The following is a 14826-nucleotide window of genomic DNA, read 5'->3' as shown; positions in this document are numbered from 1 at the left end:
GATTTTGACTTAAGGCATATTTGAAAACCACTGGCTTGAATTGTGTTCCTGTATCCTCAAAGACTGTGCATTTAAATAAGTTATATGGACTGTAGGGTAGAGGGTGATCTTCATGTAAATATAGAACAAAGGTAAATGGTATAAAGGCAGAATAGTGGAGAACTATTTTTCATTAACATTAAAAACTAAAAAATGAACATATCAGACAGATGTATTCAAATGAAATTACAAAGTACATTTCAAAGTATAATTAACTTAGATTGTTATTTTGGATTATCAAAACACCATCCTATTAGCCCTGACTATATAAAGACTATGGTTAAAACAATATTCCACTAGTTCTCATTTCCAGATGATCTTCTATCACAGGATACAGTAGGAAAAGATATATTCAAAGTGAACAGGAACTATCAACTTATGTGTGCATAAGTTAATCACCAATTGGAGCTGATCATTTTTAGATCCAATTTTCCCAACCCTAAAAAAAAAAGAACTGTTTAGATAATAACAGTTATACCATCTACATAGTTATACTTTCCCAAAAAAGAATAAAAATTCCAATAAAGGCACTGAACTGCTGTGGCTTGCTTTCTGAACCAGCTTTGATGATCAACTTTTTTTTTTTTTTTTTAAACTAGTAAAAGGTCACTCAAAGAGGACACAGAATCCAATCCAAAAAGACTGGACCCCAAAAGGCACTGCTCAAACTGCTGATTTGGAATGTTCAAAATACATTCTCTTCATCTGCCATCCCCCAAAGGCCCATTCAATATTTAAGGACATTTGCTGTACATTATACAAAAGGACCTGCAGGCTGATGTGAATAAAGCTCTCCACAAAACCAAAATGTAAACCTGGAAAATGGATTATGACTACATGTCACTTACACAGATGGGACATAAGACCCTCAGTCAGGCCATGATTCAACAATACTATTACACCAAAGACTAGCCTAGCCCTTCAGGGAACCCTCCACCTACACCCATTCTGAGACAAAGGCCAAAGCACATTTAGCAGGGACAAAAAGAAACAAGAAAATATTTCCAGAAAGGACTAGTTACAAACAGGAACAAACCTGGACTCTTTACTCACCATTTTAATACTGCTGCCAACTATAACAGATTAAAATCTGTATACACAACATAGTGGAAAAAGTCCCAAAATGCAATCATTTCGGCAAAAGAAGGTACTAAGGATTACTACAATTAACATTGCTACAATAAAAACAATGGCAAACAGGGATTTGGCACCACATTTACAAAGTAAAAGCATGCACTGTTAATACACTTTAGATGTTTCCCAACAAAAAAGGCCATGGAAGATGGAAAACAAGGGGCATCTTTTACAGAACTCCCTATGACTGAGACAAACAAGCAAGAACCAAAGTGGTCAATTTAGTAGATCTGTAGCAGCAAAGTCACTGTTTCTGTTTGGAATTTAGCAATTTGCATTTCTAATCAACAGCTGCCCTGGGTGTGTCTGTATCCAAGAAACTAACTTTACATACTACATCAGCATTTACCTAGTAATTTGGTAATCAGCATAAACCAGGTTAACCTTAAACCATAAGCTTAAACAAAACTTAGCTAGAATCTTATTATAGAACTCTCCAATGTGATTACCATTTAGAAAACATAATGGTACTTTGAGCAGGAGAGTAACATAAATTTCATCCAAAAAAGCTAAAATCATAGCCCCAATAACCATAAAGAATTAATTATGGAAGTATTATGTTCTGACCATACCAAAGTTAGAAACAAAGAGTTCCTACTAAGAGGAATATTTTCAAGATGATCTGGCCACATCATGTGCATAGTTAAGGTTGTGTTTTAATAAAGATTCTTTTGCAAACAAAGAAATAAAATTTAGTCACATTATTCTCTTGGATGAAAAAAAAAACCTTTAAAAATGAACTACTGGTGGTTTGTTAAGAAGGAAAAAAAGAGTAAGCTACATATTAAAGTTCTGGAATGCAGCACCTCAACTTCACATCGGCCCTAAACATTTGAGATTATGAAATCCAAGTGATGTCTTGATGATCAAATCATACTTTACAGTTGCTCCAATTCCAATGTCTGACTTTAGCATCTCATGTCAATTAAGAGTTCCCTAATACAGAAGATTGTGCTAAAGAGTGCTAAGATTCTGCATGCTGCTGCCATTCCCTGGTCCCGTTCATGCTTGTAGCTGCCCACTGAGACAGCAAAAGAAGTCTGGTCTCAACACTCCACACTGTAATAACTAGAAAAGAAGAACATTCTTAATTAGAAAAGCTTACAATGTCAAGAGACATCACTATAGAACTAGAACTAAATTGTCTCAAGTTTTACCTTTTATTAACATCCAACCCTCTTCAGTAAAGTCCACATTCCTTTAAGTTGTTTTTAATGATGACATCTGTAACAGCATCAAAAACAAACTGCACATTCTTGGTGTCTGTGGCACAGGTGAAGTGGGTATAGATCTCCTTGGTATCTTTTCTTCTGTTCAGATCTTCAAACTGGCACTGAATATAAGCAGCTGCTTCTTCATATGTATTGGAACCTGAAGCAGACAACCAATATTCTCAGTTCAAATCCTAACAGCTGCCTGAATTCAACTAAGTCAGGCCATCACCTAAGGGAATATAACCCAAATGAATATAAGACAGATTTCTTTATTTCTGTAATCATTAGGTTATTCTACAATCATCAGACTTTTCTTGAGAGCGGACTAAGTAAAACAAAATTATCACAAAAAAAGATCTTGGGAAACAAAACCTTTTCTTTTCCTCCTTTCATTTAGATTTTTCAGCTAAAAAACCTAGAATGCATAAAGGAGACTAGGGAAGTAGGAGGACACATTGCTAGAACACAATTGTTTAAAAGGTCAGAGAGCCCGTGCTCCTCCGAGTGATCTTCAAACAATTCAAAACAGTTAATCATGCTTCTTTTCAAAATCATACCAGTTTTAAGGGGGCTTTAAAAAAGGGGGCCAGGGCTTAGCTTCAGAGCCTTTCAGCAATAACTTAATGAAAGGTAAACCAGTACATGTAAAAGCGAAAGGGGCTTGAATTTACACACTTTAAAATGTATTTTTGTGACATATAAGTTACATCTCAATAAAGCTATTATTTTTTTATGAAGGGGGGAGAGACTCAAAAGTAAACCTTATTTTCAACATTTGTAATTAACACTCATTACCACATGCTTCCTACACCATCTCATCTACCTGTGAACCTTTAGAATAGCCCTAGAAACTGACTAGAACAGGAAACCTCAACAAAGAAAATACAAGTCTTCACTCCTGTAAACTAGAGGCTGTTTTCAACAAATAACATCTATGAAATTAAGTGATATTAAGCATGACAACAAATGCCAAAAGCGAAGTGTTTAAAAAAAGACTAAACAAAGAAAAACTTAAGAAAGAAAGGAGTGTTATTTAAACAGAATACTTAGAGAAACAAAGGAAGATAGGTTGGTAGGTGCTTGAAATAGGTTTCTTGAGATGAGCAGAACTTCTGTAAATTCAAGGAAAAACAGCACTGAGAAGCGAATTCTGTCTGGCAGGAACAGACAGTGATCCTTGGGCAATGAGGACTGTTAAGACTTCTTAAAAGAAAAATGAAGTCAATGGAAAACAGGCTTGGAAGGTTGCCCCCTCTACTCCAAAAAAGGATATGACACTGAGGGCTCTTTGCTTTGTGGAAGATTCTCAGTCAGAACACTGGCAATCCTCTTAAGTAAGATTTCTCTCCGCTTTAAAACTTGGCTACTTTCTATGAACTCCCCTAATTCTCCCCTCCCTCCAGATTCTGGCCACACTGCCAACTTCCCTGAGAAAACAAGGGCCAGAGGCTTAAACTATACCTCGACTCTTGAGCCGACCACCTCACTTAGAAGTCACCTATATCCCCACATATTTCTACCTTTGGTCTTACAGTGGTCTTCCTTCCAGTTCAAAATTTAACTCCTCTACCAAGATTCTTTTAAGCTGAGGTGAAATTAATATAACATACAATTTTAACATGTACAATACAGTGGCATTTAGTGTATTCACAATGTTCTGCAACCACCACCTTTCTCTAGTTTCAAAACTTTTTCACCAACCCAGAAAAACACTCCCATTAAGTAATCATTCCCATTAAGTAATCATTCTTCATTCCTCTAATTCTATGCTCCCCCATCTCCCGCTAACCACCAACCAATCTGCTTTGTCTCTATGGATTTGCCTATTTGAGGTATATCATATAAAAGGAATCACATAAATGTGACCTTTTGTGTTTGGCTTCTTTTCATTTGGCATAATATTTATGAGGTTCATACAATGTATCAGTATTTTATTCCTTTTTATTATTCTATTGTATGGAATTCCACCTACTTACAAATCTTGCTCCATTAATTACATCTACTTTTTACAACTTCTCTTGTTATAAAATCTTACCTCTAAGCATATGAACATTCTTTTTTTTTTTTTTTTTTAAATTCATAGAGACAGAGACAGAGAGAGAGAGGCAGAGGGAGAAGCAGGCATCATACAGAGAGCCTGACGTGGGACTCGATCCGGGGTCTCCAGGATCACGCCCTGGGCTGCAGGCGGCACTAAACCGCTGCGCCACCGGGGCTGCTCACATATGAACATTCTTAAATCTTTCCTTCTCCAGTAATCCAAGCTGCTCAAGAGTAGGCTACACCTGTCTTCATTTCTTTACTTCCTACTCAAAAACTCACTGCCCTGGCTCTGCTCTCACTGACACTGCTCTCAATAACACTCACCATCTCCTGGACCACTAACTTCAGAGGGCATTTTTCAATGTGTATCTTACTTTGTCTGCACTTAACATTACTGACCACACTTCGCTTCTTAGTTTCTCAGTTTTTGATAATTTGACTCTCCTGGTTCTTCTCTTTGTATCCAATATAAACCTTTCTTTCTCTCCTGCCAATAGTCTGGTATTCTCATTCTATCTGTGGTCTTTTCTGTCCTCATTCTATATCATCACCCCATGTCATTTCATCCATTTCCATGTTGTAGTTATACATGATCTCCAATCAATATATCTAACCCCCAATCTCTCATAAAAGCTCCAAGGCCACGTATGTATCTACCTATTAGATACCCCCATCTGGATTTTCCACAGATGCTTCAAAATCAAGATTCCTAAATATCAATTCAGATCATAGCACCAGCAGCCAATCAAGGCAGAATTCTACGAGTACTCTTCCCACTTCCTTACCCTAGTGACACTCTTCTACTTCATTACAGAAAGCCTTTACAGGGTCTGCTCAGCCAACATATGTTCTCCTTCCCTGAAAACACCCAACTCTGATCTAAAGGTTATAGTGGTGCAGCCCGGCATTCATATTTGTATCCCTAACTTTGATTGAATGACTGGGCTAAGGATTTTTGCCTAAATTAATACTGGCCAGAATCTCTCTTCTAGAAATTTGAACTTGGGGCCAGCCACTATCAGTGTACCCTGGTCTTCTTTTTTTTTTTTTCTTTTTAAGATTTTATTTCCACATAATCTCTACACTCAATGTGCAGGGCTCAAATTTACAACATGAGACCAAGAGTCGCATGCTCTACTGATTAAGCCAGCCAAGTGCCCCTAACCTGGTGTTTTGAATACAGGAGAGATACTGTGGCAGGGCCATCTTGTATCACATAAAGTGAGTAGCACAGAAGGCTGGTAAACAGAGAGAAGAATAAAGATACACAGAGAGAAGGAGAAAAAAAAGAGACAGGGAAAAGGTGCTTTCAGAGTCCTTGACAGCTTTCTATTTCTTAGTTCTAAATGCATTCCTCTTTTTTAAAGGAAGAACTCCCTTTAAAAAAAAAATTCATTTATTTGAGAGAGAGAACACACAGGAATAAGGGAGAGGGGCAGAGGGAGAAGCAGACTCCCCACTGAACAGGGAGCCCAAAATTGGGCTCAATCCCAGAATCCTGGAATCATGATCTGAGCTGAAGGCAGACACTTAACCAACTGAACTGCCCAGGTGCCCTCTAAATGATTTTTTTTTTTTAACATTTTATTTATTTATTCATGAAAGACACAGAGAGACAGAGACACAAGCAGAGGGAGAAGCAGGTTCCATGCAGGGAGCCCGATGTGGGACTCGATCCCAGGACTCCAGGATTACACCCTGGGCCGAAGGCAGGTGCTAAACCGCTGAGCCACCCAGGCATCCCCCTCTAAATGTATTCTTTTTTTTCCTAAATGTATTCTTAAGATATGTCTGCATTCTTGCCCTTGGCTTCTAGGATATATCCCTGTATCTTCACCTAAAGTTTTTATTTGCATCCTAAGAGACTCCTTACTAATTCAACTCCCTACTATCTTTATTGCTATTTACTGCTTATCTTTCTAAAGCACAGTTTCCACTATATCATGTACCCCAATCAAAATCCTTCAATAGCGCCCCACCATCTCCACATGAGATACAAGGCCCTCCATGAGCATCTCTGCCTATCACTCTAATGACTCTTTCCCATCACATTAAACTCTGGCAATATCAAATTCTTTCTAGGTTCCAAAAACAAAAATTTTTTTTAACAAATTTACTTACTTTTATTAATAAATGCAGGGCCTGAACTCATGACCCTGAGATCAAGAACTGAGCTGAAATCAAGAGTCGGATGGTCAACCAACTGAGCCACCCAGGCACCCCTCATGACATTTTTTTTACCTCCCTATTTTCATATACACTATTCCTTCTTCCTAAAAAGCTTTTAATTCTCTGTCTGCCTAGTGGTCTCTAATTCATCCTCTCATTATCTCACTCCAAATGTCATTTCCTCTAGAAAAAAGGAAACACACCAAATTTTTATTTTTATCTTTCTCTATTTTCTTCAAAAAATGAGGACAGAAATGTAATATACATAGTAAACTCAATTATATCTGGAATAGCACTTTAGACTTAAAGGGTCTTAATCACATGCTTAATGCTAATATCACTACCAGTGAACACTCTCCATAAGGACACACATACATTGTTCAAAATAAAAGACAAATTTAACAATGTCACTGAAGTGTTGATCTAAGATGTGTACCTCCAACAAAATCATTCAGGATCCCTTACCTGTGTATTCTGGATAACAGATAGTTAACGGACTCCTCTTTATTTTTTCCTCAAAAAGGTCTTTCTTGTTGAGGAAGAGAATGATTGAAGTGTCTGTAAACCATTTGTTGTTACAAATGCTGTCAAACAGTTTCATGCTTTCATGCATTCGGTTCTGAGGGGGGGAAAATGATGTCAGTAGCAAAAGGTAAAAGTGCATGAACTGTTCATGAAAAAAACAGACCAATAAGTTTTAGAAGAACTGAATGGCACTCATGGAAATAAGCTAGACATTGATAACACAAAAGCTAAATCAATCCTCATTTTCGTAATCCCTGGAAGTTGGGAAGTGGGAAGACTGGCTAACAAGAGGCCTTAATCCTGCCCACATACTCAATGTGCTGTCCTACCTCTTAAAGAATAAGAAGGGCATGGATCAATATTTTAAGTCTAATCTCACTGACAGGAAAAAAAAATTAAGGAATCAAGATTTGGTTCAATGAGCAAATGAATGCACATCTTCCTACGAATTATTTTCTACTTCCTGGCTACATTAAACAGAAGATCCACATACCATCTCCTCATCCTCAGCCAGAACAAGGTCATAATCACTGAGGGCCACACAGAAGATAATTGCTGTCACTCCCTCAAAACAGTGAATCCACTTTTTTCGTTCTGATCTTTGGCCACCTACATCAAACATCCTGAGTAAAGGGAAAGAATGCACAAATTCAGCAAGGTCACAAATACACCTCTCCCTAAACTGAAGTGGTTAGAGAACTTCCCACTAATGTATATTCAAAACTCCATTTATAATAGAAAAGACAAACAAGGAGCAGATAAAATGCAGTCAAACTAATATTGTGGTTAAAAGTAAAAGAGAACAACATGAGAAAATAAAATCTAGGAACAATCAAAATCCTCATTTTAGGTAACTAGTTGCACTTCCTTTAAGTTTGTTATCAGGAGTGCCAAAAGTCAGCAGAAAAAGCACTGAAATGGACTAAAGGAAGGAGGGGGGAAAAGAACAGGAAAAATAAAGAGCTAAATAATACAACTTAAGATAATAGTAACAAAATATTAACATTTATTGTTTCCCATGGTACCAAACATGATCCTAAACATCTTAAGTACACTAACTCCTTTGACCCTCACAACACTGCTGCTAGTACTATTGTTTCCAGTGCACAGATGAAGAAATTGAGGCACAGGTATGGTAAATAACTGGGTCTAGGGCACACTACTAGCAAATGGGGACTGGGACTCTGAACCCAGGCACTCTAACTGCAGCACCCAGGCTCTTAGCCGTAACACCATTCAACTCCCCAAAATGGTTTACCTCTTTAGTCAAAGAGAACAATAAAAAATAGAAATATCCAACTTGCATTCTGCTTCCAGAAAGTTTGTTTTCCTTACTTTTTAACTTTCTTTTTTTTTAACTGAGGTATGGCTGAGGTATGTTTTCCTTACTTTAAGGAAAAAATATTTCAGAGATTAATTACGGGGGGAAAGTAAACTGTTTTTCAGGGTAGGACTCTTAAGAGCCCAATATAACCACTATTTCCCAACTCTATGTCCTAGTTGAATCTAATTAATAATAACAAAGCCTCAGCTGTTCACAGATTTTATGTTCCACTCCTGATTAGTTTCAGTCCACCACTCCCTTCTGGGGGGCTTACTTGACATCCTGGCCCACCTACTGCACTTCTGTCAACAGTGTCCTCATCTACCTCCTACAGTAAGAGGAACACCTGCAGTGCTCTACCTCTAGCTAGTACCAGCATCTGAGGAGGTATGTATACAAATGATTAGATGCTCTGAAGATAGATGTTTAATGACAAGGACAAAATTTTAAAAGGTAAACTGTGCCAAGCTGGTTTAGTATGCCAGATCTAAAGTGACTCAATGTCTATTTCCAAAGACTTTTCCCCTGAAGATCAAGAGAAATAAGACATAACTGAGTTTACAACCCAGTCTTTTCTTGTGGTTGATCTAGCATAGGTTTTTTTCAGCCTTTGGACATGACACTTGGAATGATGCAATCACAAGTTGGCTTTAATACAAGATCATATAATAGGTTTTAGGAAAGCAAACATCACATATGCCACAGAAATCTTTCAAGGAGAGACACATGCTGGTACAGCAATAATTTCAGTTTATCCCTCTGTTGTCTTCTACAAAGTCCATAAAAGTTGCAGAATACCATGACGTCCCAAGGGTGGGCTTTTAGCACATATTAACATTTACAATATAATTCACTAACAGATCAACATGTTATAAACATTACCTCATAACTGAGAGGCAAGTAAGCAATTACACAATGCCTTGCATATAGCAGATGCTCAATAAGTGTTTGAATAAATGGATAGTGGTTTTGCCTAGAGAGAAGAGGAAAAGGAAGAAGTGATAGTACTTCATAACAAGATCTCTATGCCAATAATAAAGTGGGTGTGGCATCTTAACTAGAGCTGGCTACTGATTCTGACACAAGACCAACAGGATTTACCCAACTAAAGATCAACCCATGTCAACATCAACAAGAATGTTTCCCACACTAAATAAAGTTCACCACATTTAATTATAAATGGATTACTGATCTTGTAGTACACAAAAAGACATCTCATTCTTATAGGTTGCACAGGTGATAAATTCATATGGCCTTTGCTACTCTAGTTAAATACATCAGTCCTAAAAAAATAAGCAGCTCTTCTATTCTACTAATATTCAGCTGAACTATTTTCCTGCACCATGTTTCAGATCTGTTTTGGTTTATTAAGATTTCAAGACCTCAAATGGTATCAAGTAATACCTGAACTCTGTAGATTTCACAAATCCTGTGAAGTAACTGTTTTCAGAGAGAAGAACATGGAGAAGCTCTCAGCTAGAAATTACAGTTTTGTGCAAAAGTGATGATTATCACAGACTACATACAAGCATAATGAGGTAGCTGGAACAAACATCATATATTGAAGAGAAGTTTATTCCTAATCTTAAAGGTCACAAAAGCAGAAAACGGGAACCAAAAAGACAGTTATTTACAAAAGACCATTAACACAGAGACAAGATGAAGCCTATTTTAGAAAGACTAATGCTAATGAGAAAGTCCTTTGTATTCATGTACTAGAATTCTCTCTCTCTAAAACCACTTTTTATGTTATCATACTTTACCAAAATACCTCTATGTCTATATCAATTTTCCATTCATACTACATTAAGAACTTAGTTGTACATGACATTATGCACAAATCAGTCCAAGAGCCATGACAGTATTAGCTCCATTCCACTAAACTTAAAGGGAAATGTGCTTTGGTAAGGAAAGATCAACACTGGTGAGTAAAGCATTTCTATTTTAATATCAAAATGGCAGAACAAAGCCACATCACTAAGTATCTATACTTAGTATTATTGTTACCCCTTCTAAACAACAAACATTCAATACCTGTTTTGATGATTCCAACAAAAAAGCAGCTGAAAAGACTAAAATTAAAAATAAAATAAATTGATAACCATGTGATTACTTTTATTGATATTTACAACTTAATTTTGAATTTAAATTTCTCAAATAGACAAAGGTATTTGATGCTATTTGGAGAAAGAAGAAAGGTTTGGGCCCTCATTCAGTTAAAATTCAAATACTGGCTGATGAATATGATGGTTGGTTAGTTGGTTGTTTTGATGATAGGTTTTTAAAGCAAAGAATATGGCCTGGAGAAATTTTACCCTGATTAAAGATACAAACTAAAGGAAAGATATTTGTAATTCGCACATCTAGCAAAATAATGACTTACTTGAAGTATAGGTCTTTGAAGGTGAAATGAGTTTCCACAATGCCTGTGGTCTTCACTCTTGTCCGCAAGACATCTTGCTGAGTTGGAATGTAGTTGGTTTGGGATATCCTATCCAAATCATTTAGGTAACTAAATAAAACACACATTTATTTTAACTTGGTGAAGCTAACCATGTACGCACCAAATCAACAACCTAAACTAGTTCCTTGCCAAAAGTAGATTCTAAACCTGTCACTAAAGTGGCAGAACAAGGGATCCCTGGGTGGCTTAGCGGTTTGGTGCCGCCTTCGGCTCAGGGCATGATCCTGGAGATCTGGGATCGAGTCCCATGTCGGGCTCCCTGCATGGAGCCTGCTTCTCCCCCTGCCTGTGTCTCTGCCTCTCTCTCTCTCTCTCTCCCTCTCTCTCTGTCTCTCATGAATAAATAAATAAACAAAATCGTTTAAAAAAATACAAAATAAAAAATAAAGTGGCAGAACAAAATCAGAGCTTCGGTATCACAGAAATGATGAGGAAAAAAATGTGAATCTAGCATAGGACAATTAATGTAGGTTTTATAAATGCCACACAAAGGGGGTTTTAATTCTACCACAATTAAGCTGTGAAGGCCAATTAGAAGGAAACAAATATGGAAATGTCATTCTTATTAAAAAAGATTTCTGGGGTGCCTGACTGGTTTAGTCAGTAGAGCATGTGACTCTTTTTTTTTTTTTTTTTTAAACATTTTTTTTTTAATTTATTTATGATAGTCATACAGAGAGAGAGAGAGAGAGAGGCAGAGACACAACAGGCAGAGGGAGAAGCAGGCTCCATGCACCGGGAGCCTGATGTGGGATTCGATCCCGGGTCTCCAGGATCGCGCCCTGGGCCAAAGGCAGGCGCCAAACCGCTGCGCCACCCAGGGATCCCCAGCATGTGACTCTTGATCTCAGGGTTTTAAGTTCAAGCCCCAATGTTGGGTGAAAAGATTACTTAAAAATAAAAAATTTTGGAAAAAAAAAATCGAGAAAAACCAAAACAAAAGCCCTCAGACATTTAAAGTTAATAGGTCATTTGTATGTTCTGACATTTGATGGGACATTAGAGAATGGTGTTTGAATTACTAAAATTAAAATGAGAACTATGTTCAATAAGAATATTTTCTGGTTTTATTCAGGAAAAAAAAAAGTTGTGGGTTTTTTAAAATCTAAGTCAAAAATATTGTAAATACTTCCAAGAAATTTATTCAGGGAATTAATTAAAAGACGGCTTCAAAGCTAAGTTAATTTTTTTTAAAAGCTAAGTTAAATTTTTGGTAATTTCAGATTCCTAAAGAGTTTTTAGCTAGAAAACTAAAGAACAGGTAGCACTATTATAAGTGAATCATTAATGAGCCTCTATAAAACTAAGTACTACCATCAATGTTAAGGAATCAGGCAAGTCTCAATCAAATATTATGGAAAAAAAATTATTTACTTTTATATTTTTATTTAAAAGATTTTATTTATTCATTCATGAGAGACAGACAGAGAGAGAGAGAGAGAGGAAGAGACACAGGCAGAGAGAGGGAGAAGCAGGCTCCATGCAGGGAGCCCCACGTGGGACTCGATCCCGGAACTCCAGGATCATGCCCTGGGCCGAAGGCAGGCGCCAAACCGCTGAGCCACCCAGGGATCCCCAGGAAAAAAAATTTATAAATCACATATTCTCTGGTGTAGTTGAAGGATTTAGAGCTTAATGAATGTATGATAAAAAATAATAACAATCTAGCTTTCATGACTACTGGGAGAATTACTGAAACTACCAACATATGCAACTAAAAAATATTAAAAGGTGGGCAAGATTAGAAATGACAAATACCCACCATTTCTTCGACATGGATGGAACTGGAGGGTATTATGCTGAGTGAAATAATTCAATCAGAGAAGGACAAACATTATATGGTCCCATTCATTTGGGGAATATAAAAAATAGTGAAAGGGAATAAAAGGGAAAGGAGGGAAAATGAGTGAAAATATCAGTGAGGATGACAGAACATGAGAGACTCCTAACTCTGGGAAACGAACAAGGGGTGGTGGAAAGGTAGCTGGGAGGGGGGGGTTGGGGTGACTGGGTGACGGGCACTGAGGGGGGCACTTGCCGGGATGAACACTGGGTGATATGCTGTATATTGGCAAATTGAACTCCAATTTAAAAAAAAAAAAGAAAAAAAAGAAAAACGAAGAAACAAAAACAAAAAAAAGGTGGGCAAGAATCCTGAAATTTTTCTAAGGTTAAGTTTTCATTTCAAGATAACTAAATTTTTCAAATATAATTTAACTTCTTCCTACAACAACTTAAATAAGAATGAAAGATAGGAAAATGTGAATATTGGAGAAAATACCTTAATGCTTAAAAGTGCCTCCAATTAGAACAGAGATAGATACAGGTACAAAGAACTCACCAAGTTCCCAAAAGGCACATTAAAAACCTACATTCAGAATATAGATCTTATATATACACATGTTGTATAAGGGGCAGAATCAGATAGCACATCAAAGCCTCACACAAGTATTAATTACACATTCTCTCAAACTATTTAACACTTAACAGAATTCCCTTGACAAATAGATGCTTTGACTTCTTACTAAGACTCAACATTCTCTGTACAACGTCTACTATTGTGATCTGGCCAAAGATTTATTAGTGGTGACTAGTACCAGAGAAATCCATAGTGCAGGCCAGCCACAGAGTTGGATGCATAAAAAGGGATATCACATTTCTAATTTCCCTCACTAGCTGGCAATTAATGCAAAGTCCTTATGCAGAAGGAACTGCATTGGAAGAGATCCAGGATCCAGCTGCAAAAGATTTCTCTCCTCTTTCACTTACTTATTATAAACTACCATGGAGCTACTTTTCATGGTACTAATTCTCCCATTTACATTCCAAGAGGCAATGTTGTTCTCCAAGTCATACAAAATGACGAAGGGCTTGTAATTACCCTAACCTGAAATCATGCAACAGACTTCTAAAAGTGTCTGTTACTTAAGGTTTTGTCAAGGACAGACCCTGAACTTTCTTAGTGTCACCAAATTATTTTCTATTATGGAAAAATTACTCACTATGAAGCAGAATCATTGAGCTGATACTCCCTGGATCTGCTGAAACAAGCTTGCACGCCACCGTCTCGCCATAACCGTTTAATCACTCCTGCTAGTTCTAGAGTCATGACTCCTTCTTCGGCACTGCCAGCCAAAACAAATAATTGCCGGGCATCATCCTGAAGAAAGAAGTTAAGAGACAGAATGCTTCTCCGCTCCTTAAAGAACTTGACACGCACATTATATGTTTCATTATTTTAAGAGAAGTATTGAAGAGATCTTTCCAGGCAGGGCTGTCTGAGAGAATTTACAATGAAGTCACTCCCCCTACTCATTCCACTGTAGTTAGAAGTGCAGAGCTGAGCTGAGGAATGATTTCAGTCCCCCCACCACATACTACTATCTCCTAAAAAGATCTCTTCTGAGTGGCTTACATATCTCCACCCTGCTTACTCATAGCTTTTTGACAGAAAAAACCTGGTCTGTGATATAAACACATGTAACACATTACCATTTTGTTAACAAACCTACAATAAAAATAGAAACAAAAAAACTAGCATGTAAGAGGTAAAGTCTAAACACTTCAGAGCGAGTAAAACATTAATGGAGTTTAAGGAAAGTGTTCTCTTCTTCCTCAGCTCAGACAGAGGAACAGGAAGAGGAGACTGAATTATTTAAGAAGTCTAGAAGCCTAGGGGGGAAAATAAATCCCTGGGGGCAAAATTCAGTTTGTAGATTCCCCAAGGAATAATAATCCTTCATATAAGAGAGGGGGGAAAAAGAGCAAGAGGAAAAGAAAGTTACAAAGAGATGTGATCAAAACTCATGAGTCAAAAAGCTTTATAAGTGGCTAACGTTTTTAAACCTAAAACATGAGCTGTAAAGAGGACAGAAAAGGGCTATGAGAACTCTGATTATTTTGCTTTATTCTAC

General features: G+C 37.2%; 1 protein-coding gene across 3 annotated transcripts in view; it reads right to left on the bottom strand.

The window, feature by feature from the left end:
• Positions 1-588: 588 nt before the first annotated feature.
• The window catches only part of GNAI3 (G protein subunit alpha i3), a 41268-nt gene continuing 27030 nt past the window's right edge, over positions 589-14826 (bottom strand). For all 3 annotated transcript variants that reach the window (XM_077905772.1, XM_077905771.1, XM_077905773.1), the window contains exons 4-9: positions 13915-14072; positions 10832-10960; positions 7618-7747; positions 7065-7218; positions 2331-2544; positions 589-2241 (exon numbers count right to left, since the gene is read on the bottom strand). In XM_077905772.1, coding sequence (XP_077761898.1) covers positions 2354-2544; positions 7065-7218; positions 7618-7747; positions 10832-10960; positions 13915-14072 — 762 coding nt within the window. In that variant the 3' untranslated portion in view covers positions 589-2241; positions 2331-2353. The remainder of the gene's footprint in view (positions 2242-2330; positions 2545-7064; positions 7219-7617; positions 7748-10831; positions 10961-13914; positions 14073-14826) is intronic.

This window comes from Canis aureus, chromosome 8 (assembly GCF_053574225.1).
Source record: "Canis aureus isolate CA01 chromosome 8, VMU_Caureus_v.1.0, whole genome shotgun sequence".
NCBI classification, from domain to species: Eukaryota; Metazoa; Chordata; class Mammalia; order Carnivora; family Canidae; genus Canis; species Canis aureus.
This window is presented reverse-complemented; position numbering and strand designations above follow the sequence as displayed.